A 27,254-nucleotide genomic window follows, 5' to 3' on the forward strand; every position below is an offset into this window, starting at 1 on the left:
AATTTCACAGGAAACTGTTTATTTTCTTTCCGGCCTGAAGCCAAAAATTCGGTGGCTGCCGTGAATGATGTTTTGGAGTAGAGGCTCGGTTACGCACTGTGCGGTGGATTATCACTCATTTATGTAATCAGCTTTTGTTTATTTCGCCGTTTGCTTTTACCTCGTGGCTATTTCTCTTTAACCAAGGCCAGCGTGCACAAATGCGATGTAATCAACCATGTATTACCGCGGAAAGCGAGAACACATTTAACTTCAGCAAGCCCCTTTTAAGCTGACCAAACGTCAAATCCGATGGTCGGAAACAAATAAGACATTCTACAGAATTCATTTTTCCTTTTTCCATTCGGTGGAAGACATCGCCCAGCAAATCGAAGCCAAGCTGAATTCAGCTGTTTAAGTTTCTAGCTCTTGATCTAACACAAATTCAACTCCACACAGTTCATGCTATGGAACTCACATTTACAAAAAAATAATCTCCGCCACTCTTTTCTTTCCCATTCACAAAGAACATGAAAGAAGTACATCCGCTCTTTGACCTCTCTGTACCATATATAAAAACAATCATATCAACGACTCCTAAAGGGATCTTTAGATACAGAAGAATGCACAAAAACCAAATGAGTCACCTCACCATCACCACAGTATAAGGGCTGAACAACCTAAGCAATTTGTGCAGGGCAGTCTGAAGGGTTAACCTCGTAACTGAAAATTACCATCAGCATCAAATGACATGCGCGTTCCCAAAATGAATGATGACAACTGCAGGTCGATGTTCTAAATCTGCCCAGCTACGACTGCACGTTCCCTTAGAACCTCAGTGCGCTTGCTTTTTTCCATTTGTTCGACCAGCCAGTCTATGCCAGATTTGATCCCCCTCCTGCCAGAAAAACAGCAGTTCCATTAAAACGAAAGAACAAATGTACAGAACACAATGCACCCAGTGACCAATAGTCAGGTCGAAAAGGCTTCCTAAATCAGATAACTTTTCCAACTATCATGCATCAAGGTGAGCAGTAGGGGTCCTCACCCATCATAGGCAGATACAGCCTGAAACATATATGGCCTCTCATTTAGCTCTTTAAGATGTAGATGTCTAGTCAATTCTTCTTCAGGGATAACTCCAGGCAAGTCCTGCTCAAACAAATGGAGAAACGCCTCCAAATATGAGAACATAAGTGATAAGTAAGGAATTTCACAGAAGGATATGGATCCCAACCCATATAAGTAAATGTGAGCCAACTCCCAAAAGATCATAGCCATTATGAACAATGTCTTTGCCATGTTAAAAAGAAAGAAACTAGACCTACAGGGGGAGAAGCCCCTGCGGCCTTTTATAACAAGAAAAAAAAAACATGATCCAGAATGTAGTGGTCAGGCCTTAACATGGGTGGTGTGCTGGGTGTACACTCCTGCCAGTAATCAAACGAGTGACGCTCGGTTCTGTCTTTGCCATGTTATAGTTATTCACAAAATTGTGGGAATTGAGGAACTCTAAAGAAATTGATCGATTAAATCAGAAGGAACAACATTATTATCTGCCTCCACCCTTTCAGTATGTGATCCAAGTTGCACATGAATGAAAGATCAAGTTTCTCAAATATATCATCATTTGAAGTACTTCAATTTTCAAATGATAGCAACAAGGAAAACATAAAGCATGGAAGAACAGTAAAACAAGGGCAATTCACCTTGCTAGAATAAGTGATACAGTAAATAGATACTCGTAAAGAATTGTTACATAAAGAAAATGAGTATGTTACCAGATATATTTGGCGATGGTTTAATTGAAAAGTGCTTCAGCAATTTTAACTGGTGTTTATTTTATAATTGAAGGGTTGTAGACCCTTCTCTCTTTTTTTCTGTACTAGCAGAAGTCACGTGCGTTGCTACGAATTATAAAAGAACTATAACACATGCATGTTAAAAAAATTATATCATATAAAGGCTCTCATTCTATGTGTTCATGCACGACATAACAAGAGGTAGGTGGTTTATACCCGCTCTCATTCTAACTGTCCATACAAGATTTAACAAGAGGTAGGCGGTTCAAGGGTTGATGAAGCCACCATCAATTGACATCTTTACAATAGTAAAGATATTCAAGGCTTTAGATGATATTTCTACATTGTCACTTTATCCTCAGCAAGTTATAAGGTGTAGGCACTTCGATGTATGGATGTAGGTGCTTATACCATGCGAACCTGACTAGTCTTATTTTGATCAAGGTGCTAACTTTGCTCTAAGGACCACATGCCAACCCTAAGAATATTTCATGGTGGTCCACAGATAATATGGAGATAAAATAATTTACAATTGATTTAGGAAGCTGCAAATGAACTCTTCACCTGTTTATTGGCAAATATCAGGACCGGTGCCCCTTTGAGATCCTCATGGCGAAGAACCTTTTCTGAAGTAAGAACTTTTGTGTTAGCTTTCTCTTTAATAATTTCCTTCACATATAACCAAGAATACCTATTCTGCTTCTAATGATAGTATGACAATAGTTCAGGAAAAAATGAAAAAAAATATATCAATTTACCCAAAGCAAATTTGGCATCTTCAAATGATGATGCAGCAGCAGCATCAATAACATATATTATAGCATGTGCCTCTTGGTAATATTTTTCCCAAATCGTGCGTAGACCAACCTAGAAAGCATGCAGGTGTGTCATAAATCTGATCCAGTAAAAATGGAATCCCATATGACCAGGATGTAGGATTAGCTTATCAGTAGTTCCTGTTACAAAGCGAGCGTAATATCTACCAATGGACTTCTTAACCAGAAAAGGTAGTAGACGCTAAAAACCAGGACAAATACCAATAGTGGGCCATATCACATGCTTCCCTAACTCCTTCCGAACATAGTGCATGACTTACGAAATGAAAAAGATCCATTCCTTCCAAAAGTAAGCAAGTGGAGCAAGCATCCCCTTGTACCGCATATAGAACAAAGTTTCATGGTCACCCATACCCTAAATATATGCAAATGTTCTGTTGTTCTACTTCCCCAGGAGCATCTCATATGCTAGCTAGGGCTACCACCTAAAGCTCTAAGATCCTAGTCCTTCAAAATTAAGGTATATATCCCCAAGTTATTTCAAATTCAAAACAATATGCAGCTTTCGACTCCAATTAGCCTGACAACATACTCAAAACATAATCAACTATAATTGATGGAGTATTCAGTATTCCAAATTTCTGAATAGAATCTTGGTCCAAAAGTCTGTTTAGCAATCTTACCTGACCTCCCAGATCCCAGAAAATAAGTTTTGCATTTGCATCCTCAATACGGCCAATATTAAGCCCAACAGTAGGAACAATAAGATCAGGTGGAAGTCCTTCCCCTTTCAGATAAGTTGACTTCAACTTTTCCAACAATGTCTATAACATGAATTATAGGGTTAAGAACACGTTAATACTAGGTAAATATGTTATCATAAAACTAGATAATATCATATTTTTAAACACAAAAAGTATTAAGAAAAGCAGCAAGGGATAAAAAATATAAACATTGTAGAACAAAAGAAGTTAACTAGAAAGGTCAATGCTGGAAGTAAGTTGGACTTACAAGTTGATATAAACAAGAAGAAGGCTACTCCCTCCGATCCTAAATTCTTGTCTCAAATTTGCCCAAATATGGATGTATCTACTCTTAAAAAGCGTCTAGATACATGTAATATTTCGACAACAATTTAGGATCGGAGGGAGTAGTATAGAATAGTGCGAAGAGAAGTTTGCATAGAATACACCTATTTTCAAATATACTAAAAACAAAATCAAGATTCAGGCAATTTCCAAGCAGCGCAATCAATAAATATGTTACCAGATGAGAGTATATATGCTAGAATAGTAGAATGTGCGATAAATTATCATCAGTTAACAAATGTGTGGGAACAAATCCAGTTCAGATTTGACAAACTTGACAATAAATTATCATCAGTTAACAAATAGTGCGAAGAGAAGTTCGAACGGGTGAAAACGTAATAAATGATTGACCGATCTTGACAGAAAGAAGTAAATAAGAAATAATCAGTTGATCATTAACTTATTAAAGCTTGAGTACACTTACTGTCTTGCCAGCCTTGTCAACGCCAAGAACAAGAACATGGAACTCCGTCTTGTTAAAGATGTACTTCCATAGACCATGGGCTAAGGAGAACATTGCTCTAGCCGGCTTCCCTCACCAATGAGCTCTTCACTTTATTATCACTCTATGACCAGTGGAGCATGTCCTGAAAACCCTAACACGCTTTAAAAATATTCCTATTCTTCAACAAAACTCAAATTACCAATAAAAGAATCTTGATAAATGCTACGTGTATTAAGTCATCAGCAGGGTTCCTCCATGATAATCACACTTGCAGTGCTCTGCCGACACCACAACGTTCACAATAGAAACACCTCCTCAAGTGCATGATACAACCCGTGAAACCCCCAGCAGATAACATGGGGGTGAGCAGGCAATCAGGACGAATAACCGCCCAATCAAGATCCGAATGGGAGTTAATGGAAGTGATACGCACCACAGACTAACTAATCGACATCATCACACACAAAACTGAGCTATGAATCTTCACTGATCCGACATAGGAATGGGCGTGGTGTGCAAACAGCAAGGAAATTCATACAAATACTTGCATCTCATCCCACCAAACCCAAACACTACGCAGGAAGGAGACTTAACTTAGCAACAATCAAATCCTCTGAATGCAACCTGGACTAAATCACCCGAAGAGCAGCTCCATCGTCAATACGACTGTATAACACACTTGCGTGCTCCACGGACGGAGAACCCAGTAGAGCACCGCCCTACCTTGATTTTTGCCTCAGTTATGAACTAGGGAAGATGAAACGGGGAGCTAAAGGGCGGAATCCGTTCGTGGGGTGATGGGAGGAGAAACGGTCGGGAGAGTGAGAGAATCGAAGGGGAGATCAACCTGCGGTGGAGGCGCTCGCGCGAGGAGAAACACGAGCTAGGGGCTGGGGCGCTCGGCAGCGGGACGGGGAGGGAGGGGTGGCCGCGCTGGCGCGAGGAGGAAGAAGATCCTACGAGATCTGGGTCTAGTTGTCCTTCAGATTTGATCTTCAACCCCACCATTCCTCGGAGAAAATCACGGAGAAGGGACCAAACCTCCAAACCTCTTGGTACTCATCACACTGTCTACCTCACAGTTTTTACCACACAAGTGTTTCCATCTTTTTCCTTACTCACCATTCATCTGACATGTGTTTAGTACTGCTTCGTTCGGTCCCTACTCCCCTCACATCGATCTCTCTGCCCACCGTTCCCTCTCTCTTCCGACTCCTCGCGCTCCTCGATTCTGCCGCCACCGCGGGCCGTGGGCTCGGCCGCCGCCGTCGACAGCCTTTTGCTCTGGCCGTACCAAGCTTGACCTCCTGCACGGGCGGCCCTGGACGACCCGAAGCGGGGGCAAACCAGGTTTGCTGTGTGGGAGGTGGTGGTGGCCTCGCGTTCTACTTCCTCTCCCGCGGCCATCTCCGCGCGCGAAGCTGCCGACGTCGGCCGCACGCAGACGGAGAGGGATCTCCACCAGGTTTCGCCCCACCTAGCTGGTGCCGAGGTGGGGCTGGTGGTCGCCCTCTGCAGAGTGGGCGTGGTTAGGTAGCTCGTCTTTCCTCTCCCCTCTCGTCTCAATTGGAAATTGATGACCCGGTTGCTATTGCATTTTTGTCTCCCGATGATGCCTGCTAGTTGTTCATCTTTTGTTAATCGACAGCCGATTGCTCATCTTTTGCGAATGTACACTCGATTTCTCATCTTTTCCTTTGACTGGGTGATTAGTTGATGAGGTACGTACTGCAATGTATTTTCATACCGGACTAGTTGACTATGTACTCCGATTATTTCTTTTTTTGTCTATCTCCGTTGAGGATTGAGGAGGTACCTATCACTGTGCTGTGATGTAAATTATTGTTGATGAGGTACTGTGAATTGTTTGAGTAGAGGTACTATCATGTACTCTGATTGTAATTGTAATTGTAATTGTAATTGTATGGTCGATGAGTATGCAAGGTACTTAAAACTGTTGAGGTACTGTGATTGATGAGGTACTTAGGAAGATACTGTGATGGTTGTGTGATATATTTTTAATTGATGACGTACTTGTTAATTGTTAATCCTAGCATCATTTGTATATTGACAAGGTACTAAAAATTGATGAGGTACGTTGAGAAGGTACTTAGTACTTTTGATTGTAATCGTGGTGTACATGAGTATTGACAGGGTACTTAAATTGACGAGGTACATAAAATTGACGATATACTGATATGTACTTGACATGTACCCTGATGCACTCATCTCATAAGTTCATGTACACGAGGTATTTAAAAACCTAATAATGTATATTTCATATACCATAATGTACTAAATATGTACTTAAAAACATGCCATGTACCATAATGTACTAGTGTGGAGAGAGAGAGAAAGAAAAAGAACAAAAGTTGTCGGTGCTGATCCCCCATCTACTTTAAACCAAGAAAGAGAGAGAAAGGAGGAAGGCAAACATGTGGCTATGAAGGGGGTGTATATCATGAGGGTGTACAACGCCTCGGCTTTAGGGAGAAGGGACCGTGGAAGGAAGGAGAGTGTCACCACGCAGCAACGACGAATGAGAGGGAGGAGGGGGTCGTAGAGGGGGGGGGGGGCTCCGGTTGCTGAGGTCATCGCCTAAGCTCCCGTCGTTATGGTTGAAACTGGATCGGATATTATCCGGCTAAATCCGGATCCGAATCCGGCGGCACAGGATATGGGAAGAGGTAATGTCTATCCGGTCAGATACGGATTCGGATATCGGATATCTTAAACGGATTCGGTATAAGATACGGTATAGGCATAATCCGATGGATAACGGATTATCCGGATTTTGGATCGGATAATCCGGTAGTAAATATTCGGATATTATCCGTTTCTAACCAAAAATAAACGGGCTGAAGTTGGGCTGCTCCTGTACGTCGTGGACTAAGGCCCATATACTAAATTACTAACCCTAACATAGACACAACACATAGCCACAGATGGAAGGAAATCTCAAATCTCTTGGTCTCTCCCGTCCCAGGCGCTGTTTATTTTGTCTTCTTTGCGGCTGTTTAACTTCTGGACTGTTGCTTGAACCTCTATCTTGTATTTGTTGAACTTCTTGAGTGTCTACCTTGTATGTGTTGTGTGAATGCATGTTGACTGTTGCATGCTGGCACATGTTGATGAATCTTTCATGTACTGTGTGTGAGACTATGTGTCCTGAATGATTGTGAGTTTTAGACCCATAAAAAAAATACTGATCCATGATCTGTATTGTGTGTGTGAGACTATGTCGTGAAAGAAGGTATTATCCGTCCATTATTGTCCGTTTTCGGTCCAGTTCCGGTCTGCTACCGAACCGTTTCCGTTTTTGACGTAATCCGTTATATTCCGTTTCCATTTCCGCGTCCGAATCCGTATCCGTTCTGTTTTCGAGTCCGATAAAAAATATGGTATAAGATATGGTATGAGCATTATCCGTCCGAATCTGACCCGGTTTCAACCATAACCGTCGTCGCCGCCAGATGAAGAGAGAAGACATCGGTCAATGACGAATTGAAGAACGAAAGACAAACGACATGCGACGTTGTTTTATGCCATGGAATTGCTTGATGTACAACGACCGAGCAATCTGTTTTTGGCACTGAACCAGAGGAATTGAGAACAATCAACAAAATAGTAAATGATATTTTTATCATGTTTTAAGGTTTGCAACATCACATGTCACGTATTTAAGAAGTTTAGCATAATGGAAAATTAGACCTGGTATCATATATATGATTTTCTTCCGAGTGAGTGGGACGGAGCGCTCGGTAACGAGATGGGGCAGAGGGAGGGAGAGGTGTATTAGCTGGCCAACTGCTTGCTCCGCTACTAAACGGGCTTAGTCCAGCCCAGCCCTCAGACTCACATATGAACGGGTCATGCCGTACTAGCCCGCTAAGTCGAAAGGCGCCCCTAGACACGACCCATGGGAAAAAGAAGGTAGTCGCATAATTCATCTAATGTAAATAATTAAGAATTTGTCTTTTACTTGTACTTGTCTATTTTTCTTGTCGTTTTAACCACTGATGAAGCGTTTTCTCGTAGGACACTCCTTAATTATTGCTCACTATTGCCTTAATTGTCTTTTTTTTACCCGCATTTTTTGCTTAATGACAATAGTGAAAGATCGGTATGGTCGACTAGAGGGGGGGTGAATAGGCGACAAACAAATTTTACCTTTTAATTTTTTTTCTTGAAAGATACAAACACTTAATCCTAGGGTTCACTAAATTATCTAAAAGGAATGCAACCCTAGTATGAAGTGCAATAGCCGAAGCACTAGCCGAATCAAAGTATAGATAATGAAGTAAAACAAGTAAGTAAAGGGCCAAGTATGATACCACACGGGAAGACGAATATTTCACCAGAGTTCCACCTATTGAGATTGGTGTACGTCTCCGTTTTAAGGAGTGCTCTACCATAAAGATAGAGACGCCACAAAGGCTCACTTTATTCTCCAACTCACCACACCACAAAGGTGGGATGAGCTCTCACAACACCACAAAGGCTAAGTGAGTTCCACTAATGGCTTCCTTGAAGGCGAACGCCAAACCTTTACAAACAAGGAGAAGGGCATGAATTCACAACTAAACTGGAGGCTCCTTCCCAAATCCTCAAACACCTCCTCACAAGATTGGAGTGTTTGAAGAGACACCTTCCGGCTAGGGATCCCAAAATCTCAAGAGTAACAAAATCCACCAAGGAAAACGAGAGGAATCAACTTTTGATTTGGTGAAACCCTAGATCGAGCTCTTCTCAACCCTTCCCCAAAGTATTAGCTAGGGGGAAGCACTAGGGAGAGAGATCTCGAGATTTGAAGCTTTGGAGGTGAAGAACGCTTGCAAGAATGGAGCCTAGAACCGTTGGGGACGAAGACCCTCTTTTATAGAGATCCCCGATTTCTGCCCGTCATGTGCAATTTCTGCACAGGGCGGTACTACCGCTAGCTCAAGCTATACTACCGCTCGCGGTAGTGCAGCACCGGTACTGTAGCAATGCCGCTATATGTCAGTAGCGTTTTGCTACCTCATAGCATTGGTGTGGTACCGGGGCGGTACTACCGGCCTGGAATGACCGGTACTGCCGCCTTGGACAGAAAAACTGGCAGAACCCTTTGGTTCAAGAATAGGTTTTAGGTAATCTTCACCGGTGGGATTGAGGCTATCTGGTGGGTGCAATTTGGTGGTTGTGTGTACGTGAAATTGATTCACCCAAGTCTTCCCAGATGGACTCCCTCTTTATAGTATGGATTTTCCTACGACTCAATATAAATAAAAAGCCATAAATCCTTCTACGCTTCTTTCCTTTGAGGTCAACGAACCACTTTGCTGATTCTATATAATTTCTGAAAACACTTAGCATACGGTTAGTCCACATATAAAGTTGTCATTAACACCAAAACTCATTACGGATCGAAATGCCCTTTAAATCTCCCCCTTTTTGGTGCTTGATGACAACACAAAGATTTGCAAATAAAGGTATATCAATAAGGCTTAGTAAAGATATGCAATGGGCTCAACACTTAGCAAATAAAATGTAGGCGGGCTCCCCTAGCTCTATGCACTATTTAAATTTTGGTTTTGGAATGCACAATGCATATATAAGCTAGGATCAACACTCCCCCTAGATTTTATAAGCTAATACTCAATTGCAAAGGATTAAAGACATTTCAATTTGCTCTTCACAAGGATATGAATGATTCATTCAAGTATAATGAAGATCATACCTCCTCGAGGCACAAGGGTAAGAATGAATCACTCATGGAATTTATCTATCACAAAACATAGCAAAGCTTCCAAGAAGCTACATGAGTTAGATAAACCCACAAATTGGCAAATTACCTTTGCAATGAGATCTTGAGATGGAGCAAATCTATAAGGGCTCAAATAAACAGCATCTCCACACAAGATTAGTAAGACATGATTTAGTCAATTAGTCACATTGCATAGTAAACTCATATAGAATAAAGCAAGCCACAAATATAGCAACACACAACACAAAATAGTGACTAGCAAATACCAACCATGCATAAAGGTTCACCATGTTTCACACAAATACCACGAAGGGTATTTCACACACATTAAGTCTCTTATAAACTCACAAAAAGTTCAAATACGAGCAATTAAACCATGAAAATCCCCGCACTACTCTAACTCCTATAACTACTCTCCCCCTTTGGCATCAAAGACACCAAAAAGGGAAGAACGTCCCAAGGAGCACACAAAGCAGGAGCCAGGGGATCACTCGTCGTTGCTGCCCTCTTCTTCTTCATCTTCATCTTCACTGGATGCTAAAAGGGTGGTCACAAAGGTTAAGCGCTCTTCCCACTTTGCAGTGCTCTCGGAGCGCCATTCATCCTCTTGAGTAGTCTCAGCCTCACGCCCCGAGCTCATGAAGGGAATGTCCAATTTCTCACAAATGGCCTTCTGGGTGCGGCGAATCTCCTTGCTAGTGGAGTGGAGCTCATACAACATGTGCTCATGATCTTTATGGATGCAAAATAGCTGACCAAGCTTTCGATGAAGTGCAGCCATCCAATTCTCTTTCTTGCTCTTCTTCTTCTCGGCCATCTTGCCTTTGGTTTTGGCTTTGCTACGGGTCTGGACCACATAGTCCTCATCTTCGGTCTCATCGTCAGCAGCCTCCTCTTCAACAATCTCATCATCATCTCCATACCTTGACTTGGCATGTTCCTTGACCAACAACTTCCTAGCAGTATGAATGGTGAATCTGAAAATAGGTGGCAAGACAATCTTGGAGAGGATCAAAGCCATCACATAGGGAGCAAAGGTAGGAGTCCTTCTCTGAATAGTCACAGCAAACATCTCATGCCAAAGGAAATTCATTACGTTCAGCTTCTCATTAGAATCCTTATTCTGATGTGTCATGATGAGCAAATCAACCATGTAGCCATGAATCTGATAAAAGTTGCCACTACGACAAGCAATGGTGTTCCGATTCATCCGGTGCATGATGTCATAAGTGGGCAAGAGAGCTTTGGACTTGCCAGCCTGGCTCTTCCCGGAATGTACATGTGAGCCATGTCATCCTTTGTCACTCCAGTGCCAGTGCGAGAGGCAATCCAACCACGGTTGCGATAACCTAGAACGGCACCAAACTCATCCCAAGTGCAGCTGTAGATGCAATCATTAGACATCCAAGTGATGGTCCAATCCTCATCCTCATGAAAGTGCACGGCGGCAAAGAACTGAGCAACAAGGTATGGATCAAAGTCTTGCTTGAATTGCATGATAGGGAGCAAGCCAAGGTTCTCACAAATCTGATAAGCCTCATCAAAGTAGCGCTTATCTCTCATATGATCCACATCAATGTGATGTTGCACCACAAGGTTGATCTCTCCACCTTTCCTATACTTCTCATTGAAGATCTGTTCTTGAAAGTCCGTATAAAAATTCCTTCCAATCCCAATACCGGTGTTGACTTCCATACCCTCAGGATAAGGGTTCTTGTTCCTTTCCGCCACAAAAGCTTGAGGGTGCCATCTATCAATCCTCTTAGGGGCAGGTGGTGGTGGAGGGGTTGGATCTCTGCGAGCGCGAGGAGCTTTGCGAGGACGCTCATACTCTTCATTGATAATCTACTGCCTTTGAGCCTTGGTAAGCCCCCTACCGGAGGCTTTCGTTCCTTTTCTCCCTCCGCGACTAGAACTAGCACCTGTGACAGAAATAGGGTACGAGGGAACAGATGAGCATACCCAAGTTCATGAAAAACAGGAATTAGATATGTGGTGGAAGCAATATTGAAGCGAGATTCAGCCCAAGCCAGTAGTGTCGCCTGACCCAGGCGGTACTATTGCTGCGGTACCGCCTCGTGCCCGAAGGCACGAAACTACCTAGGGTTAGGGACTCAAACCACAGATCGGGGCAAAACTCACCACAATAGTACATCAACTACACATCTAAAGCACAAACCCTACTCCAAAACTAGGATTCATCCACTTGACAAGATACATTCCCAACCCAACACCTAGGGATTAAAAAATTGAGCCCTAGAACGTGAGGAAACAGGAAAAGTACCGGTCATCTTGGATGAGAGGACGAAGGAGAACGATTTCCTTGGAGCAGATCTGAGAAGAACCGGTAATACCGGTAGATCCAAACTTGAGCTTGGGGAGGCCTCCAATGGGGAACACTTGGAAATTAGGGTTTGGGGTCGGGCGGAGTGGGGAAGAAAACTCCTCACCCGGCCGGCCCCACCCTTTTAAGTGGCTGTGTCGGGCGGTACTAACCCGGTACCGGACCGGTAGTACCGCCGCCGGTACTACCGCTCTGAGATGAGCGGCAGTGCCGCCCTGGAACTGCAGGCACTCCTAGATAAGAAAGGATACTTGTGTATGGAGAAGAATAGAGTGGTTCCTTAGATAAGAGACAGGCTTAGGTTGGAGCACACACAAAAGGTGATACATTTGGATCTATATATACACCCACTCTTGCAAGATCCAAAACTAAATGCCAAGAGATGAGTGCTCTCCAATAATAAACATATACAGAGTCATAAATAATGACTTATAAGATTTGCAATGAATTGAAAAGAACCAACCAAACAAAAGTGAGGGCGGTGGCTTAGGCCACCATATTTGAGTATGTATGAGCTTGACACTGCGAATATAGATTCTTGGGCTCAACACTCAAAACTCACATTGAAGCTGAATGTATGAAATTAGTGTTAGCATAGTAAGGGTAGCACTTGGCCATGAATTGAGCAATGCTCCCCCTACATCCATGCGCACATCCAAACTAGACAAATGTTAACCGTGGGTACGGGTGCAAGTTTATCAAACCACAACACTAGAATCTAGGATATTTAGCTCATGCCTTAACTCCCGAAATCTTGCTTCATCAAGTGACTTCGTGAAAATATCCGCTAGTTGCATACCGGTGGCAACATAAGAGAGATCAATATCACCACGGGACATATGCTCTTGAAAGAAATGATGACAAATCTCAATATGCTTCATCTTGCTATTTTGCACAGGATTGTGGGCTATCTTGATTGCACTCTCGTTGTCACATAAAAGAGGCACACTTTCACAAGTGATTCCACAGTCCAACAATGTTTGCCTCATCCATAATAATTGTGCACAACAACTTGCGGCGGCTATATACTCGGCTTCCGTCGTGGAGAGAGACACACAATTTTGCTTCTTAGAAGACCAACTCACCAAAGACCTACCAAGAAATTGGCACGTCCCGGAAGTTGACTTCCTATCCACTTTGTCTCCCGCCCAATCCGAATATGAATAACGCATGAGCTTGAAACTTGATCCTTTAGGATATCATAAACCAAAGTTTGGGGTATCTAAAGATTCTTTTGACCGCCACTAAGTGGCTTTCTTTTGGTACGGATTGATATCTAGAACAAATACCCACACTTAACATAATATCTGGTCTAGATGCACAAAGGTAAAGCAAGGAACCAATCATAGAACGATATACCTTTTGATCCACATCTTCACCATTGGGACCTAAATCAAGAGAGCTTGATGTAGGCATTGGGGTCTTGGCACTCTTGGCATCATGCATCTTGAATCTCTTTAGCATGTCTTAGGTGTATTTGGCTTCATTGATAAAGATTCCTCCTCTCAATTGCTTGATTTCAAATCCAAGGAAGAACTCCAATTTACCCATCATAGACATCTCAAACTTTTCGGTCATTAGCTTAGCAAATTGATCATTGAACACACCATTAGTAGAACCAAATATGATGTCATCAACATATAGTTGGCATATAAACAAATCACCACCAACCATCTTAGTAAAAAGAGTGGGGTCAATAACCCCAATTTCAAAGCCACGATCCACTAGTAGCTCCTTTAGGTGCTCATACCAAGCTCGAGGTGCTTGTTTGAGGCCATAAAGGGCTTTATCAAGTTTGTACACGTGGTTAGGAAATTGAGGGTGCTCAAATCCCGGACATATACCAACTCATTTAGCGGACCATTAAAAAATGCACTTTTCACATCCATTTGTTGCAAAGTAATGTTATGATGTGATGCATATGCAAGCAAGATACGAATAGATTCAAGGCGAGCAACGGGAGCGAAAGTTTCACCGTAGTCAATACCCTCGACTTGGGAGAAATCTTGAGCCACCAATCTTGCCTTGTTTCTTGTCACTTGTCCAAGTGCATCTTGCTTGTTCTTGAAAATCCATTTAGTGCCAATGACATTCTTGCAATCTTTTGGTCTTTCCACCAATGACCATACTCTATTGCGCTCAAAGTTATTCAACTCTTCATGCATGGCATTAAGCCAATCCGGATCCTCGAGTGCTTCTTTTACCTTTTGGGGCTCAACACAAGAGACAAAAGCATGATGTTCACAAGAGTTAGCTAATTGTCTACGAGTAGTTACCCCCTTTCCTCACACTTCTTAGGACATTGTCCAAGGTATGTTCTTGACGTTGAAGTCGTGAGGCAAGTTTCATTGCCCGACGTTTCATAACTTCTTGAGATAAATTTTGAAGCTCAATGAAAGCTTGAGCATCTTGAAGATCTTGATCTTGGACATCATTTGGTGAAGAATCACCAACATCAACATTTGCTTGAACTTTTCCTTGATCAACTTGTTCATCGACATGAGAGACTTGTTCTTGGCTAGCTTGTGGATCTTGTGGAGATGAGGGCTCCAATTGAGTAGAGCATTGTCCTTCTCCTTCTTCCATACGGGGATCCTCAACGGGCATAATTTGACCTATGCCCATTCTTCGTATGGCTTGGGGAGGAATTTCATCATCTACATCCACAACATCAACTTGCCCCACATGGGAGCCATTATTCTCATCAAACTCCACATTACAAGATTCTTCAACACATCCGGTGGATTTGTTGTAGACTCTATAAGTGTGGGAGTTTGATGCATAGCCAACAAATATGCCCTCATAAGTTTTAGGCTCAAATTTAGATAAACGAACACCTTTCTTAAGCACGAAACACTTACAACCGAATACCCGAAAGTATATGAGGTTGGGCTTGCGTCCCGTGAGAATTTCATAAGGTGTCTTGTTTAATATTTTGCGGAGATAGAGGCGATTAGAAGCATGGCATGCAGTGTTGATAGTTTCGGCCCAAAATTGTATGGAGACTTGAACTCCGCCAACATTGTCCTTGCCGCATCCATGAGAGTTCTATTCTTCCTCTCCACAACACCATTTTGTTGAGGGGTATACGCAGCGGAATATTGTCTTTTGATACCCTCATCAATCAAAAACTCAATCAAGCTATAATTCTTGAATTCGGAGCCATTATCACTCCTAATAGCCATAATCTTTGCATTGTATTGGCGTTGGGCTTCATTGTCAAAGTCGATGACAGTTTGTTGGGTCTCACTCCTGTGCTTGAAGAAATATACCCAAGTGTACCTAGAATAGTCATCAACAATAACAAAACAATATTTCTTACCACCAAGACTATCATATGTAGGAGGACCGAAGAGATCCATATGAAAGAGCTCCAAAGGCCTCGTTGAAGTGATAATTGTCTTGTGGTGAGTGTCTTCTCATGTAATTTCCCTTCAATACAAGCACTACACACACGGTCTTTATTAAATGAAACATTGGTTAGTCCTAACACATGCTCACCTTTGAGGAGACTTTGCAAAGATCTCATATTGACATGTGCTAGACGGCGATGCCATAGCCAACCCACATCAACTTTAGCCATTAGACATGTTTCTTCTCTAGTGGGTTTCTTACCAAAATCTACCACACAGAGACCATTTTCCACATATCCAACAAAGGTTACTTTAAGAGTCTTGCTCCACAAAAGGGTCACCCTAGTTGTGCCAAAGAAGGAATAAAAACCCATATGTGCAAGTTGAAGTACTGAAAGTAAATTGTATGAAAGGGACTCAACAAGCATGACATTCTCAATGGATGTATCCGGAGAGATGACAACCTTGCCTAGTCCCAATACCGTTGATTGTGAAGAATCACCAAATGTAACTTGATTAGACCTTGATGTACTCATTTTGGCATCCGCAAGCAATTCTTTGCTCCCGGTCATATGATTAGTGAATCCACTATCCACTATCCATGAAGATCCACCGGAAGCAACCTCCTACAAGTTTAAGCTTTGGTTTTAGGTACCCATCTTTGAATGGGTCCTTTAGCGTTAGCAACAAGGGTCGTAGGAACCCAAATAGACCAATGAACATATTCATAAGGAGAACCAACAAATTTGGCATAAACATGCCCATCATTAGTACGACAAAGAACATATAGGGATTGAAATCCTCGGCACTATTATCATAGGTGGCCTTGCCACCCTTCTTGTTCTTTGGCTTCTCCTTGGCCGCCTCCCCTTCCTTCACAAAATAAGCATTAGTGTGGGGAGGTGCCCTGGTTTTCTTCTTGTTGTCGCTCTTCTCATTGTGGTTGTACCCAATTCCCTCCAATCCAGAAGCCTTCCTATGATCATTCAAAAAATCATGAAGGTTCTTCTCGCCTTGGAAGCAAGTGGCTAGGCCCTTTTTAAGTTGAGCCTTCAACCTAGCATTCTCCTCAATCATAGATGTATGCTTACAATAAGAGTTAGTTGAAGCATCTTTATCATTAGAAATTAATTCCTTAACAAGAGAATATAGAAGATGATCACAAGACTCTTTGAGAGACCTATACTCACTTGTCAAGAACTTGTGATCCTTTCCAAATTTGTCAAAATCCTCAAGGAGGTTCCTATGACCATTCTCAACTTCACTTATCCTACCCAAGTACTCATTAGCAAGGGAAATAGCATTATCATAGGAATTTTTAACTTTAGCAAGTTCCTTAGAAAATGACTCCTCAATTGCTTCCCTATTTGCTTGTTCTTCCTCAAGAGCTTCATTAAGCTCCGCAGTCTCATGAGCAGCAACGCACTCAAGTCTTACCTTTTCATCTATGAGCTCATCATGTTCTTCAATAGTAGCTTGAGCTTCACCTAGTTTTTCCAAGAGGTCCTCAAACCTCTTTTTGGTCTCACCTTCCAAGCTTGCCATGAAGATCTCGAACTCATTCATGTTGTGCTTAACAACACTACTCTCCTCCACACAATCAAATAGAGATAAACTCTTAGGAATGACATGCTTGGTGGGAGGAGGGATTACCGAAGAGGTTTTGGCCATGAGGCACTTTGGGTGATTTGTTCTTGTTCTCATTGGGGGAGTTGAAGAGAGATGGAAGTGAAGGAGCAATGGCAATGTTTGCCCTCTCCGTGGACTCTTCCTCATCATCATCTTCGTCACCCGAAGTATATTCTTCTTGAACAAGAAGCATTCTTGGTTGCCTCTTCTTCGTTGGTTTCTTGTTGAAGGAGGGCTTGGTTTTCCCTTTAAGGATGAGACGACCATCATTCTCCTCACTCCTCTCATAGATACAATTTGCAATGAAATGGTCATTATTACCACAATTATAACATTTACGAGATTTTTGACCTTTGGGCTTGGAGCTTGAAGCTCCCTTGTTGTAGTAGTTGGGGTTGAAGGAGTTGGACTTGACAAACTTCTTGTTCTTCCAAAAAACTTGAGCCGCAAGAGCCATGTGATCATTGAACTCATAGTTGCAATTTTCTTCCGTGACCTCAACTTCTTCTTGTTGGGCTGCTTCACTTTGAGTTGGGGTGGAAGTCACGTTGGCCTTCAATGCAAGATTTGAGCTTTGTAAGAGAAACTTGGCGCGTATGAGGTTGTCCTCAGAGGTCTTCTTGAGAATATCCATAGCCACAAACTCTCCCATTACTTGACTTGAAGTCAAGCTATAGTAGTCCGTTCTTTGCCTAATCATTGCGGCATGAACCTCTCGGTGTGGAGAGATGGCTTTTATGAATAGACGCTTGAGCCATTCATCATTGATGTCACGACTTCCATGGTTCTTCATCTTGGCTCCAAGAGTGATGACTCTCCTATATAGCTCATCCGGAACCTCTCCATCCTTCATGAAGAAATTTTTGCATTCGTTGATGACCACCTCAAACTTTGACTTCCTAACACTCTCATTGTTGTCAAAGTGGTCACCAATGAGCTTCCAAGCGTTTCTAGCGGAATCCACACCACGGACAAATGTTCTATACTCCATGGGTAGAGCCTTTAGGAGTATTCCAATGGCATGCTCATTGAGTTGATTGTCCACATACTCTCTTGGTGACAAGTTCTTTGGATCATGAACAAAGTAACCTTCTTCAACAATTCTCCACAACTCCGTTGATGTGCTCTTGAAGTGAGTCCTCATGGAATGAAACCAACCAACGTAGTTAGTGGAGGTTAGCATGGGGGGATCACCTTGTTTGTACATAGGTGGCAAATTATGGTGGCGATGATTATATTGAGGTGGTGGAACCACCTCACTATACAACCCATAGCCACCCCTACCTTGGGATTTAGAGGCACTCTCTTCTATAGCCTTAGCCTTGTTACGTGCTTCGGCATCCGGATCTTTCTTAGTCAAATCCACCGCACTTGGTGGCTTGGCGGAAGGACTCGGTAGAAGAAGAAGAGGCATTGTTAGGTAGGTGCTCACTAATTTTTTTGTCCACACTATCTAGAATCACTAAGGTGGGATGAGCTCTCACAACACCACAAAGGCGAGGTGAGTTTCACTAATGGCTTCCTTAAAGGCGAACGCCGAACCTTTACAAACAAGGAGAAGGGCACGAATCCACAACTAAATTGGAGGCTCCTTTCCAAATCCTCAAACACATCCTCACGGGATTGGAGTGCTTGAAGAGACATCTTTCGGCTAGGGATCCCAAAATCCCAAGAGTAACAAAATCCACCAAGGAAAACGAGAGGAATCAACTTTTGATTTGGTGAAACCCTAGATCGAGCTCTTCTCAACCCTTCCTCAAAGTATTAGCTAGGGGGAAGCACTAGGGAGAGAGATCTCGAGATTTGAAGCTTTGGAGGTGAAGAACGCTTGCAAGAATGGAGCCTAGAACCGTTGGGGACGAAGACCCCCTTTTATAGGGATCCCCGATTTCTACCCATTATGTGCAATTTCTGCATAGGGCGGTACTACCGCTAGCTCAAGCGGTACTACCGCGAGCGCTAGTGCAGCACCGGTACCGTACCAGTGCCGCTATATGTCAGTAGTGTTTTGCTACCTCATAGCACTGGTGCGGTACCGGGGCGGTACAATCGCGACCGGTACTACCGGCCTGGAATGACCGGTACTGCCACCTTGGACAGAAAAACTAGCAGAGCCCTTTGGTTCAAGAATTGGCTTTAGGTAATCTTCACCGGTGGGATTGAGGCTATCTGGTAGGTGCAATTTGGTGGTTGTGTGTACGTGAAATTGATTCACCCAAGCCTTCCCAGATGGACTCCCTCTTTATAGTACGGATTTTCCTACGACTCAATATAAATAAAAAGCCGTAAATCCTTCTACGCTTCTTTCCTTTGAGGGCAACGAACCGTTTTGCTTGATTCTATATAATTTCTGAAAACACTTAGTATACGGTTAGACCACATATAAAGTTGTCATTAACACCAAAACTCATTCGGGATCGAAATGCCCTTTCAAATAGGGAATCATTATCACGTGGTGTATTTTTCTTTAGCTAAGTTATAAGAAGTTCCGATTTGATAGATCATGTTTCGGCTTCTGTAGTTCTTGCTAATGAGATAGCATATCTCTAGAAGTATGGAGAAAATGTTGTTTATTATGTCAAATATCTACTCCGTCCGTTCCATAAAGATTGGCACGGTTTCGAACTAGAGCTAGTTCAAATCCATGCCAACCTTTATGGCACGGAGGGAGTACCTGATATTTAGTTTGGTAAATACTAAGATATCTTTACAAACAAAAATACAACTATATATTTACTGTTATAAAAATTTGAGTTGCTGCTTGTCCATTTTCACACACCTAGAAACTGATTGCAAATCATATTCATTGCTATATATTCTTTGTTGTAGATATTAATTGATATTTGGTACAAAGTCGATCAATAATACCCAAATATTTAAAGAACTCATGTAATACAGAAATGTAAAATAATTTTAAATAGTAGTAACAGATATTTAGTTACTAGATAATATATGATCAAATGAACTATATTGAAATGAATTGCAGAAAAAGGTAAATAAACCAAAATTATTAAATTTACTTTTGCAAACATAGAAAATATTGAATTTATATGTTTTAGTGCTAGAATAGGAGTTTGCCCTATCTCAGAAACCATTTGTCCTCCGCCCATGCGGTGTTCATGCAACAAACTGTCGACCTACCCTTTCGTATTCCCAAATCCGTAATCGTCAAAACCAGCGGTGTCCCCGAAACTACGTCATCATATGTAGTCTAACATCGTATTCCAAACGGATAATCAAATTAAGACCTAGAATAAGTTAACGAAAAGATCAAAAGTATTGACGCAGATCTGAATCGGTTACCGGAGAGAAATACGACGGCCAAGCTGGTTCTAAGATCGGGTTGCTTTCGGTGCCGCACGAGCTCTTTGCCCGCCTCGAGCGTGCGGAATGGGGAGGAGCCACCACTAGACCTTGCGACTCGGCTGGATGCCGAGTACTGATGCCGCAACCGACAAGTTCACCGAGGAAGAAGGGAGATATAAACAAGGCAAAAGCGACGCCATGAAGATAGAAATGGCTGGCGGTTAGGTTTGGACCCTACCTGACAACGTCGTGTGCGTGACGGGTGGCCGAGTGGGCCCTCAAGGTGTGGTGCGGAAATGACACGTTGGGTGGGTACGAGCAGCGAGTGGGTTTTGCACCTCATGTAGTAGCAGGCTGACCTCCCCCCAAAAAAGTACTCCAATAGGCTGACATGTGGGTCACGCGAATTAATAAAGTACATGCAATGTGTCAGCGGGAGAGATTTCGCATGTGCCTTTGACGGAGGTTCTTGATTTGGCACGCACTTGGGTGTAAGAAGTGGAGTTTATGCGTGACAACGAGTGGGGTTGGGGTAGGGGCTGATTAAACGGTCTACGAACTATAGTTATGCCGGTTTGGGGCTTCGGATTTAGGTTATTCTTTAGATACAAAACATTAGATTAAAAAAACAAAATCCATGTTCGCTTCTGTCGCATGTGCAAATGCGGACACCGGGAGTGCGGACACCCCCCTTTTTGTTTAGGTAGAGTGGGGCGCGGGGAGAGTGCTCCAAGCCTCACCTGTAAGGACTTCGACTCCGGCACCGATTTACCCAGGTTCGGGCCAACCGAAGGTGTAATACCCTACGTCATGCTTTGAGTTTATAGATGGTGGTGGATGACACAAGGAGAGATTACAATGTGTGGACGGAGCGGTGAGCTCTAGCCTAAACTACGGCAGCCCGAGGAGGAATAAGAAGCAGACGTTGCTCTTCTCCGGCGGTCGGAACACCAACCCTTCTCCTACCCGAACTGCTTATGCTTGGTCTATCCCTGCCAACCTCTCTTGAGTGGAAGCCTTGGGCCTCCTTTTATGGTTCAAGGGGTCACCACAGTGGCAAACTTAGGGCACACGGCATGCGTGCTGCTACAGGGAAACATCCCCGTGACAAGACGAATATGAAGCTGTCCGCCTGCACCGTGGCTCCTGTCCAAAGTGATCTGTACCCTGCCGAGGGCGCAGAGAAGCTTTCGGCCCTGTCGGTGATAGTCCGGGCGAGGCATGGAAGCTGGCCGGTCAAAGGGTAAAGGGGACCTGCTGCATCCCACGTGTCGTCCTCGCCAGCGATCGTCATACCGCAGTCGTGCAGTCCCGAGGACGCCCTTTGAACGGGCAGATTCGTACCAGCCCCGGCTCGTGGGCGCCAAAGTAGCCGTCCAGGGCCGCCTGAGGTAAGCAGTGACGCATTCCCTCCCGGGTGCCAGACCAGGCACCCCCGCGGAGCCTTTCAGCCCCGGGCCCGAGGGAGGAGAGAACGGTCACAGTCTCCCAGGAAGACAATGCCGGGAAGGCGGTCCTCGGGGTACCCCTTTATCACGTTCCTAGGATCCAGGATACCCCCGTATCCCCGGAACCGACAGCTGCAAACATAATATATGTCCAAAAATTGGATTCTCCCAAACCGTTTTTCTTTGTAGGTTCCCCAGTTTGGATATTTTTCTGAAAGCAGGAGGGGGGCAGGGTGGGTCTTTTGAAAGAGGAGCGTGCTAAATTATTAGTAGGACTTTCTGTACATATAGTTTATAATCTCTTTCCAAAGTTATGTCGGTCCAAAATATATCTCTCAATCCACTTTGCTAATAAACATTTTAAGGTATATCCCCAAACCTCTGTACTTTTTCGTGCATTGGCGCCAAGTCCCAATGAGCTGAATGGCATTTTCTATGTTCATCATAGTAATCTCATAAACAATGATTCATTGAAAATTAATTTGTCTAATAGCCAAACAAGATTTTAAGAAGATTGATTTACCACCATAAGAAAGTAGTCTCACTCTCTCCTCGACCTGCTATAATGTAGGGTCTCCCCTAAAAATATATCACAGGCCAGCTTTGTAACTTACAGCCCGAAGATTAAGTTTTCTACTCCCTCCGACCCATATTACGTGTCTCAAATTTGCTCAAATATGGATGTATCTATTTTGAAAAAGCGTCTAGATACATGTAATATTTCGACATGTAATATGGGTCGGAAGAAGTACAAGATATTTCTCAGATAAAGAAGGCCGTTATCTCAGCCATTTTCCTATCTCGTTATTTAGCTGAATAGTTTATCCATTAGGGCGAATCCGTAATTAATCACTCCATTTTGTGTGGCAAATATAGATAGCCATCCGGCCGCGCTATCTTGAAAAGCCCGAAAGCCAACCGGGCTTGGCCCATTGCGCCCGGCCTGGCACAAAAATAATCAGGCCGGCCAAGCCCGAGGCCCCGCCTGTGCCGCGCCTAGGCTTCAACCCCCGTTTATATTTTTTTTCTTTATTATTTAGGGTTGGTATATTTGGTCCTTCTCAAATGTAGCCCAACTCATCTTTTTTTTTTCTCTTTTAGCCCACCATTTCTTCATGTTTTGACCTATTCCAACCCTTTTTTGTTTTTTCACCGATTTGGCCCATGTGTGAGGCCGGATTTCTCAGGCCCCGCCAGGCCTTAACAGGCCCGGGCCAGCCCAACTAGGCTCGGTGCCACGCATGGGCCCGTAGGAGGAGTTTTCGGGCTGACCCCTCTATTGTCAGGCTTCTCCGGGCCAGCCCGTTTATCTCGAGCTGGGCCCATGCCGGGCCGGCCCGGCCTGTTGCCTCTAGTGGCAAATACAAACGAGGGAGAGAGACATCCCCAGCCCGTGCTATACCAATGCGAGCATCATCAGCGCTGCCTAGAGGCGCCCACGCCGTGCTCATCACCTCCGGCCAACTTCGCCACCTCGACCCTCTACTGCAAGTTCCACCGCTCCTTCTCAACAACACCCTCATCGCTGCTTTCTCCCGAGCCGCCCTCCCCCGCCTCGCCTTCCCGCTCCTCCGCCACATCCTCTCCTGTGCTTACCCCTTCCGCCCCGACGGCTTCACCTTCCCGTCGCTCATCCGCGCGGCTCCGAGCAACGCCTCCGCCGCGCAGCTCCACGCCTGCGCCCTCCGGCTCGGTCTCGTCCGCCCGAGCGTCTTCACCTCGGGCTCCCTCGTGCACGCTTACCTCCGGTTCGGCCGCATCTCGGAAGCTTACAAGGTGTTCGACGAAATGTCGGAGCGGGATGTGCCCGCGTGGAACGCGATGCTGTCTGGATTGTGCCGCAACGCCCGTGCGGCTGAGGCTGTAGGACTGTTTGGGAGGATGGTCGGGGAGGGTGTCGCTGGCGACACAGTGACGGTCTCGAGCGTGCTGCCGATGTGCGTCCTACTGGGGGACCAGGTGCTTGCACTGGTCATGCATGTGTACGCTGTGAAGCACGGGCTGGACAAGGAGCTCTTCGTGTGTAATGCATTGATTGATGTGTATGGAAAGCTGGGGATGCTGGAGGAGGCACAGTGTGTGTTTCATGGAATGGAGTGCCGTGATCTGGTGACATGGAACTCGATCATCTCAGGGTGTGAGCAAAGGGGGCAGACTGCTGCTGCTCTCAAGATGTTTCAGGGTATGAGGGGAAGTGGGGTTTCCCCTGACGTGCTGACACTTGTTAGTCTGGCATCTGCTATTGCCCAGGGTGGGGATGGCCGCAGTGCGAAGTCGTTGCATTGTTATGTGATGAGGCGTGGGTGGGATGTGGATGACATAATTGCAGGAAATGCTATAGTTGATATGTATGCCAAGTTATCAAATATTGAGGCTGCCCAGAGGATGTTTGATAGCATGCCAGTTCAAGATTCTGTGTCCTGGAACACGCTGATCACAGGGTATATGCAGAATGGACTTGCCAATGAGGCAGTCGAGAGATATGGTCATATGCAGAAGCATGAGGGTCTAAAGGCTATTCAAGGGACATTTGTTAGTGTTTTGCCTGCGTACTCACATCTTGGTGCCTTGCAGCAGGGCATGCGAATGCATGCATTGTCCATTAAGATTGGATTAAATGTGGATGTGTATGTCGGTACTTGTCTGATAGACCTGTATGCTAAATGTGGGAAGTTGGCTGAAGCAATGCTCTTGTTTGAAAAAATGCCTAGAAGGAGTACAGGTCCCTGGAATGCCATAATTTCTGGTCTTGGAGTTCATGGGCATGGTGCAGAGGCTCTCACTCTGTTCTCACGGATGCAGCAAGAAGGAATTAAGCCTGATCATGTCACATTTGTTTCATTATTAGCTGCCTGTAGTCATGCTGGCTTAGTTGACCAAGGTAGGAGTTTCTTTGATGTGATGCAGGTGACCTACGATATTGTTCCCATCGCAAAACATTATGCGTGCATGGCAGATATGCTTGGCAGAGCTGGTCAGCTAGATGAAGCTTTTAATTTCATACAAAACATGCCAATTAAACCTGATTCTGCTGTTTGGGGCGCTCTGCTTGGTGCTTGCAGGATTCATGGGAATGTTGAAATGGGCAAAGTGGCTTCACAAAACCTATTCGAACTTGATCCGGAAAATGTTGGATATTATGTTCTCATGTCAAATATGTATGCAAAGGTTGGGAAATGGGATGGAGTTGATGAAGTAAGGTCTTTGGTCAGACGTCAAAATTTGCAGAAAACCCCTGGATGGAGTTCAATAGAGGTGAAAAGATCAGTGAATGTATTTTACAGTGGCAACCAGACAGAACCCCACCCTCAACACGAAGAGATCCAGGCAGAGCTGCGGAGTCTGCTGGCCAAGATCAGAAGTGTAGGTTATGTTTCAGACTACAGTTTTGTCCTACAGGATGTAGAGGATGATGAAAAGGAACATATCTTGAACAATCATAGTGAGAGATTAGCTATTGCCTTTGGCATCATAAATACTCCTTCAAGAACTCCGCTCCATATATACAAGAATTTGCGTGTGTGCGGGGATTGCCACAATGCTACCAAATATATATCACAAATAACTGAGAGGGAGATCATTGTCCGGGATTCAAACCGGTTCCACCACTTTAAAGATGGTCACTGTTCTTGTGGGGATTTTTGGTAAAACATAATATAATGTTTTTTGTATGTAGAACGTTTTTAGTCAAGCTGAGTCTACCTAGTCATCAAGTAGGATGTTAATATTGATGGACTGATGAGGTTTAGGAATGAACTGAAATAGTTTACTCATGTCAAAAGTAGATAGAACGGTTTAGTTAATAAAAAATCTTTCCTTCTATTCTTGAACTGATAGTATTTAACAGAATACATTTGTTGTTGCTTGTTAATATTGAGTTTTAACAATAAATTTCTCTGACCAGCTTTAGACTCTTTTATAGACCTGGCCTCCTGGGTCATTTCTGGTATATTGGTTGGGAAGTAAGGTTACATGAATTTGGCGATAGTTTCTCATCATTGGGAACATGAGTGGTTCTTGTGAAAATAGAAGTATTGGTACTCAAAGCCCAGGTAATAATGACATTGGTTGTATGTTCCTATATGAATTTGGCACCTCATGGAACTTCACCTTATGTGGTACATTTTCTGTTCAATTATGTTATTAATTCTTTGAAGCAATCGATATGGATCTTACTCTGCCCAGTGCCTTACATATGTATTGGACAGTGGACACACAATGGGAAATACATTTTTTGTTGCTTATTAATATCGAGTTTTAATACCTCTTTTATAGACCTGGCCTCCTGGATCATTTCTGGTATACTGGTAGGACAGTAATGTTACATGAATTTGGTGATGGTTTCTAATAATCGCAAACATGAGTGGTTCTTGCGAAAATAGAAGTATTGGTGCTCAAAACCCAGGTAATAAGGACATTGTTTGTTTGTTCCTCTATGAATTTGGCACCTCATGGAACTTCATCGAATGTGGTACATTTTCTCCCCTTTTATGTTATTAAATCTTCGAAGCAATCAATATGGATATTATTCTCCCCAGTGCCTTACATATGTATTGGACAGTGGACACATCTAAGCTTATGATGTCCAGTGCACTTAAAACTCTAATCCTGCCATCATCCAGGTCACAGCGTACAATATCCTTCTTGCCTTTAATTCCCGTGTGAAGCTCCGTTTTTGTACAACATTAGTAATGTGCATGTGGTTGTATGTATCTTCCTGTCAACTGCCAACTCTGTTTGCATCACTAGTTCAGCATCCACACATCCATGATCATGGATTCCAGAATGATAAAAATTGCAGAGCTTTCACATCTTGTCTTCTCATATAGGAAACTCGCATTGAGTTGGAACTTCTCCTTCGCTGTGTCAGTTACAGGTACCAGTTCATGCTCCCATGTAGCTATGAAACTCGTGATTTCTTCCTTAACGGAAATTTCCTTGTGAGGGGCCATGTGTCGTGTGGGAAACACTACCGCATGCAAATGATACCCTAGTTTTTCAAATAACAACCTTTTATTGGCCGTTACTAGAAAAAGAAAAGGACGACTGGGAGGAGGATGCCCTCCACGGTGCAAGTGCACTGGCGGGTGGGCATGCTCCCTTAGCAAGAGAGAAAGATTCACTGACGTCATGTGACTTCGGGCGGCTGAAATATGGGTTCCACAACAAGTTGGCACACATGTCAGTCATCCAAAATCACACGACTTAGCGACCCATGGCACCCTCCCATGGTGTTTTCTTCTTTCTAGCTCTAAGATTCAAGATGCAATAACTTTTACGAACAATTTTCACGGTCAGATTTTTCTTGACGAGATCTTCAAATCTAGACCCCATAATT

General features: G+C 43.7%; 2 protein-coding genes across 3 annotated transcripts; one reads left to right on the top strand and one right to left on the bottom strand.

Moving 5' to 3' along the window:
• Positions 1–370: 370 nt before the first annotated feature.
• Positions 371–5,092, bottom strand: LOC100846642 (ADP-ribosylation factor-related protein 1). 2 transcript variants are annotated; one of them, XM_010230239.3, is made up of 7 exons: positions 4,938–5,092; positions 4,070–4,232; positions 3,241–3,381; positions 2,540–2,648; positions 2,346–2,407; positions 1,028–1,131; positions 371–877 (listed from the first exon to the last, which is right to left on the bottom strand). In XM_010230239.3, exons 2-7 carry the CDS (start codon positions 4,160–4,162, stop codon positions 775–777), a joined length of 612 nt encoding a protein of 203 aa, XP_010228541.1. In that variant the 5' UTR covers positions 4,163–4,232; positions 4,938–5,092; the 3' UTR covers positions 371–774. The 2 variants fall into 2 exon arrangements, with proteins under 2 accessions (XP_010228541.1, XP_003557775.1); XM_003557727.4 differs by lacking the exon at positions 4,938–5,092 and having other exon boundaries at positions 4,070–4,913.
• An 18,216-nt stretch (positions 5,093–23,308) lies between these two features.
• Positions 23,309–25,816, top strand: LOC100820836 (pentatricopeptide repeat-containing protein At4g33990). The gene has a single exon (XM_003557728.4). The coding sequence runs from the start codon at positions 23,321–23,323 to the stop codon at positions 25,562–25,564; it is 2,244 nt and encodes a 747-aa protein (XP_003557776.1). The 5' UTR covers positions 23,309–23,320; the 3' UTR covers positions 25,565–25,816.
• The last annotated feature ends 1,438 nt before the right edge of the window (positions 25,817–27,254 follow it).

This window comes from Brachypodium distachyon, chromosome 1 (assembly GCF_000005505.3).
Source record: "Brachypodium distachyon strain Bd21 chromosome 1, Brachypodium_distachyon_v3.0, whole genome shotgun sequence".
Classification (NCBI taxonomy): domain Eukaryota; kingdom Viridiplantae; phylum Streptophyta; class Magnoliopsida; order Poales; family Poaceae; genus Brachypodium; species Brachypodium distachyon.